General features: G+C 33.7%; 1 protein-coding gene across 7 annotated transcripts in view; it reads right to left on the minus strand.

Annotated features, from left to right (window-relative positions):
• LOC125876893 (cytochrome P450 CYP72A219-like) overlaps positions 1–6,057 on the minus strand; it is a 51,705-nt gene extending 45,648 nt beyond the window's left edge. For 2 of the 7 annotated variants that reach the window (XM_049558178.1, XM_049558177.1), the window contains exon 1: positions 1,140–1,414. In XM_049558178.1, the coding sequence (XP_049414135.1) occupies positions 1,140–1,254 (115 nt within the window). In that variant the 5' untranslated portion in view covers positions 1,255–1,414. Of the gene's footprint in view, positions 1–1,139; positions 1,415–2,720; positions 3,421–3,554; positions 3,940–4,052; positions 4,298–4,883; positions 5,102–5,736 lie in introns of those variants that run through there. The other 5 variants (XM_049558162.1, XM_049558163.1, XM_049558167.1 and 2 more) reach the window with 5 other exon arrangements.
• Between the last annotated feature and the right edge of the window lie 540 nt (positions 6,058–6,597).

Raw genomic sequence — 6,597 nt, forward strand, 5'->3', positions numbered from 1 at the left:
TCTGTCATTTTGTTTTCCTTTTTTATTATGCCAAGGGGGAGAATAAAAGCAGTCATATAACCATACGCAGCAGAATACAGAAATGCACTTAAACAGGGGAAGCGCAAAACGGAGCCTAGAGACAGGGGGAGCAAATAACAAGGAAGTTAAAATGATCACATTCACTCGTATAGTTATATTATGTGTCATTATCAAAAAGGGGGAGATTGTTAGCATTAATGTTTTGATAATGATTGCATGACATAGGATCAGCTGGACTTAAAAAAAGGAAAAGTAACATCAACAGGATAAACATGGAAGGAAATATATTTAGAGCAGATCAAGAATACTCACTCATTCAAAATGAAGGGATCATGAAGACAACAAGGAACAAATCAAGGCTAACAAATCTAAAAGATTCACTCACTCAAATGGAAGGAATCAGCATGGAGCAAATCAAGGCTAACGAATCATGAAGTCAATAATCTGTACAAGGCAGATTCTCACAAAGAAGAAAGGAAAATATTTACACGAACATATCTGATATGGACGTGTTTACACTCAATCAAGGAATCCTTACAAATCCTTGATTGAAAGAAAATCCCTTGGGTTTTCCTTGAAGAACAGAATTATCATCCATCTCCAACACTATAAATTATCCGCATCCTCAGCATAGAGAATCACGAACTTCACTTGAACTTGTATTGTTGCTTTCTTTTATCTTTGAGAAAAACCTTGTAGTATGTCTAGTCTACAATTGTAACAGAAAAAAGAAAGAATAATCTCTAGTATAGGTTTTACAAGTAGAGGTTGCGTCAAGATAAGAAGTCTGATCTGCATATCAGACAAGTACTGAATACTCCAACATTGTATCACCAAGTTCACTCAAAGCTCTTAAGGAAACCCTTGTAACCCAAGGGGACTGGAAGTAGGCACCACATCGGTGTTCCGAACCAAGATAAAGTTTTCTGTCTCTTTACATTCTGTCATTATTTTTTATATTGTTTGAAATTACTAACTTGCAGGTCAGTTGACTCTCACCCTTGAGTAGTTGACTCGAAGAAAATTTCAATTCACCCTCCCTCTTGACTTTCACTTACCACTCCACCTCAACCCTTGTTGGTAACAACTTTATCAGTTATCAGAGCTCGAAAACTTACCATATTTCTTGATGATTTCAAGAAAGAAAGGCACCAATCTTGGGGATAAATCATCATTAGAAATATTCATAGGCTTTGAATTAGCTTCTTTAATCATCCCAGAAAAATCTTTCATATCATCATACAATATTCTGTATGAATTCCCTTTTAGCCCTTGTTTCCTCAACAATTTCTCCAACTTCTTTGGTCTGAACAAAACCCAATTTAGTACTTTCCATAGACACACAAACAGAGCAACTGCTATGACACAACAACATATTGTTACTAATATTTGAAGTTTGTCCATTTTGTTTGAATTAAATTTATGTGTGCATATAAATTACTACTATATATTTATATCTACCATGTTTGTGGGAAATTAAGACATTGATGAGCAAAGGTAAATATCCGAGGACTTTTTATCCTAAAAAACATAGATTGTATCCCCACCCTCCGACACATCTCAGCAATGTACAACAAATGTCTACGTTCAAACGTCTTGCTTTCTTGAAATAATAGAAAAACATAATAAGTAGGTCTATAAAATCATTTACTTTTTTTCCTCATCTATTTTTTGTAGAGACTGACATCGAGTTTTACTTATTCAATTTGATTTTCAGTTTATTAATGTGAGAATCAAAATTTAGGTTTGATTTTTTCGATTTGAATCTACTATGTATGGAAAATATATGTCTATTTTATTTTCTGAAAAGGCAAAACAAATCGACAAAGTCAAAAATGATTTGTGTCTTGGAAGAGAGCATTTTCTTATTATTTTCAAAAAGAATTAATGAATTTTTGACCAAACTAAGTCATTATTTAAAGCAATTTATCAAAATAGTATGTTTTTTAAAATTTTTACAAAACTAGTATAAACGTATTACATAGTAACGTTTTAGGGTATATTATAATTTTAAAAATTTTAGTTGTGTGTTGAAGGCGTTGAGTTGAGAAATGTTTTATAATACGTTACTGTGACTCACGTTTTACTCCTAAAACGTTACTCAAAATAACGTTTATTAAAAATCCAATCCTGCAAATTTAGAATCAAATCCTGTAAATATAGCTATAGAACGTTACTGAGAGTAACGTTTTATCTTTAAAACATGATTGTATGTTTGGAGCGGACACATCTAACGTTACTGTGATTCGATAGCCCTTGATTGGATTCTTAAGAAACGTTACTGTGATTAACGTTTTAGGAGTAAAACGTGACTCAAAGTAACGTATTATAAAACGTTACTCACAGCAACGTTTTTAGCTTAAAACGTTACTCACATTAACGTTTCTCAACTTAATGCTGTCAGCACACGTCTGATTTTTTTAAAAATAAAGTATATCCTAAAACGTTACTGTAAAATACGTTTATACTAGTTTTGTAAAATTTTAGAAAAACGTATTATTTTGGTGAATTGCTTTAAATAATGGCCTAGTTTGATCAAAACTTCAAGAATTAATAATTGAAAAAATCATTCAGTGAATATTTTAAAAATTATTCCATAGTGTAACAGTAAACATAATAATGTAGACAACCTAAAATATTTAAAAACCTTCTCCAAATTTCAATTGTGCACATAAATTGAAATTACAATTGAAATTGAGAGAACACCGTATATTGAACTCTTGCTAGCTCGGGTTCCCATGTGTAGAATATTTAATGGATTTTCCTCAAACAAATACAAGATTTAAACCGGAACTATTAAGTTTGTCCGAACAACAAAAACAACGTACCCAATATGAGGGTCAAGGGAGAGTGGAGAGTACACCATATAATCCCCTATCTTTATGAGGTAGAGAAACATGTTTCTAAACGCATATTTAATATTGTAACTCTACCCCTGAATCGAGTCTGAATAAACTTTCACAAAATATTAAATTATAGTTTGTGGAAAATAAGTGGAGCACCATACAGGGGCTGAGTGGTTACCAAGGACTGAGGAGCATGTGTGTAGGATGGAGACAATACAAAAGAGAAGCTTTGTAGGATCATACACAAAGTCATCTTTGCCTCTAACATGGCAAAATTTTGTCCAATGCATATTCTTGGACCCCAAGAAAATGGAAAATATGTAACTTGACCCTTTGTTGCACCTGATATTCCTTCTCTAAATCTCTCTGGATTGAACTTGTTTGCATCTTCACCCCATATATCTTTATCATGATGCAATAAGATAATAGGCAATGACACTAGCACACCAGTTGGCAGAGATACTTCTCCTAGCGTAATGTCTTCATAAATTCGTCGTGTAAGTACTGTTATCGGGGAATATAGCCTTAACGACTCGTACAAGATCATTGTTACCTGTTACAGAAATGCTCCTCTATCAGTTAAGCAAGCATGAACGAGATAATCAAAAGAAATTCACACGTGCTTGTAGAAATAACAACGAGAGTACCCATGGCATAGAAATTGAACCAAACAACAAGAATACTTACAACTTTTAGACGATTTAATCCATCAAAATCTGGTTTCCGACTCCCAAACACTTGCAAGACTTCTTCTCTGGCCCGTGCCTGCCAATCTGGATATCTGCTCAACAACACCAGAGTCCACAGAATCCACACTGATGTAGTTTCTGCGCCAGCAAAATAGAATAGCTTGCATTCTTCAATGACTTCTTCGATGCTCATTCCAAAGTCCTTATTTCCGTGCAGTTCAATTTCTTTAAAATTCGATTCCAGCAATATGCCCAATAGATCCTCATTATCTGTGTCCCCAGCTTCCATTGCCTTCAATCTTTTATCAATAATACCTCTAATTGAAGACCGAACATCCTTTTTTATTTCCTTCATTCTTCTGTTCCTCTTTGTTGGCAAAAATCTTTGAAATTGTTTTATGAAACACAAAACCAAAATGCATTCACAAAAATTAGAACTAATCAATTTGCATTTCCAATAGCTACATTTACCAAATTCTTAGGAGAATTAAGTTACCTCCATCCTGGGATATAAACTGAGAGTCTAACTTCGAGAAAATGCTGAGCTTGTTCCTGTTGAAGTTCAAAAATCTTTCTACCTTCTTCATAACTACTGCCAAAAGCTGTCCGAGAGATCACATCACAAGTCAATTGCTGCAGATGAGGCCATACATCTATCTCATGAGAGCCTTCAACTTGAACAATGTCTTCCCATTTGCTCAGCATCTCACTACAGCTCAAGTAAAAAGCTGGAAGCATATGCTGTTCGAGAAAATGGTGAACGAGGGAAAATGTCAATAACACTAACACTTGAACAGAATTAGGAACACATACTCCATCACCATCTAGTAAATATTTCTAAGAAATTATTCCACCGAACATAGTCCTCTCTGGATGTAGGAATACAACATGGACTAAATACGTACTCTGTCCAAGCCAAGGAACTTACGCAAAGAGAGTCCTGACAAATGATGATCCAGACAAGAACCATAAAATCACTCTGATTGTCTAACTCAAGCTAGGTAGCAGAAATCACTCAATATAGTCATATGTGGAACATACAAGACCAAATTGAAAACATTAAGAAGCAAGAGCGAACATATATTATCGATTGGTTGAAGAACAATGAATCATGATCCAGGCGAGATTTGTCCCTATAGAACCACTATTGTCTACATCAAGTCAGGTAGCAGATATCATATTACTCGAAATAGTCATATGGCATAGAAGTTTAGATTGAACGATAAGGAAGGCAAATCAAAGGACATAGAAGCAATAGCACACATAGAGTAAGAATCGCACAACATAATAGTTTCTGGTTGACCAATCACGAAGTCGAATCACAAACCTTTAACTTCTCTAGATGGAACGCGGGATTGATGATTTTTCTATGTTTAGCCCATTTGTCTTTCTCATAGGTTACTAATCCTTGTACAAATAAGGTGCCTAATGGATTTCCATGAGGCTTTTGATACACATAGTTTTTCGAGAGTACTTCCTTTATAAGCTCAGGATCCATGATTAGTATTTGTGGTCTTGGACCCATCCATGTAAAACTTTTTTTCCCTGCAAACATGTATATGTCTCATGATTAACTACAACTAGTACAAATTTCAAAACAAAACATCTATACAATCGAAGAGAACGAAATGAACAGAGTGGTCTTTAGAAGATAAACAAACCAGGAGAACAGGCTCATTACAATTTCATCGAATTCGAAAAAAGTTGAAACAAACTACATACTCCAAGGAGCTGCTAGCTAAACTGCTTATTTGTAGTAGCAAGTTCAGTAAAGAGAACTATTGGTACAACTTCAAGTTCAAAAAGCTTAAACTTCAAATCCTAACTCCGTCTGTGGAAATGAATGAGGGATTTGTGAATGGATATCAAATTCATGAATTTAATCTACTACTTATATCACTAATTAGTAGTTAGTATAAGGCAGTCTGATCCACTAAAGCTCTTGCTATGCGTAGGTGGAAAGGAACGGACTACAAGAGTCTATTGTAAGCAAGTTATCCTACATTTACCTGATTGTATAATTAAACTCCTTATCTAAGTCACTTGATAATGGCAGAGCTACAGTATTAGCTATGGGTTTGCACTAAGCTCTTACATTTGTGCAAGAAACTGAGCTCGAATCTACAATTTCCTAATCACATGACAACAACTTTACCAGTTAGTGCAACTTGAAAACTTACCATATTTCTTGATGATTTCAAGAAAGAAAGGCACCATTCTTGGTGCTAAATCATGATCTAACATATTCATAGTCTTTGAATTAGCTTCCTTAATCATCCCACTAAGATCTTTCATGTCCCCATACAATAATCTGTATGAATTCCCATTTAGCCCTTGTTTCCTCAACAAATTCTCCAACTTCTTTGGATTAAACCAAACCCAATTCAGTACTTTCCATAGACACACAAACAAAGTAATTGCTATGGTACAGCAACATATTGTTACTATCATTTCAATTTTTTCCATTTTTTTTTCTGAGTAAAAAATAAGTATTACTATAGTTTCTTGCACTTAAAAACACCTAGCATGTTCATGTGAACAACAAAAACGATGTCGTCATGAGTGGCGAACAAAAGTTTTCTGTTCGAGTGCGCAAGTTGGACAATTATTGCAAGAACATTTTAAATTGATATACATGAGTGGATCCGATTTTATTATATTTTATTGTATATCAAAAAGCAGAAGTAACTATTGTCTAGAGGCACACAATTTTTTTTATATAAAAAAAGATATTTTATTAATGGCCAAACACATACACAGCCCCTCAAACTTGGCCCTATTTTTCATTTTGACACTCTAACTTAGCCTTGTTCCATTTTAACCCTTGAACTCCATTTTTTCTGTTCCATTTTAACACGAAATACTATTTTTATGATTTTTTTATTTTATATATATTCTTCAAATGCAACTTCTTATTTTAAATCGACACATGTCAGTTAATTTTAGTTAAAAAAATTAAAAATTAACAAAAAATAATTATTTTTAAAAAATAATAATTTCTTTTTAAGAGTGTTATGTATTTTTGTGTGAAAAATAACCGA

This window comes from Solanum stenotomum, chromosome 9 (genome assembly GCF_019186545.1).
Source record: "Solanum stenotomum isolate F172 chromosome 9, ASM1918654v1, whole genome shotgun sequence".
Lineage (NCBI taxonomy): Eukaryota > Viridiplantae > Streptophyta > Magnoliopsida > Solanales > Solanaceae > Solanum > Solanum stenotomum.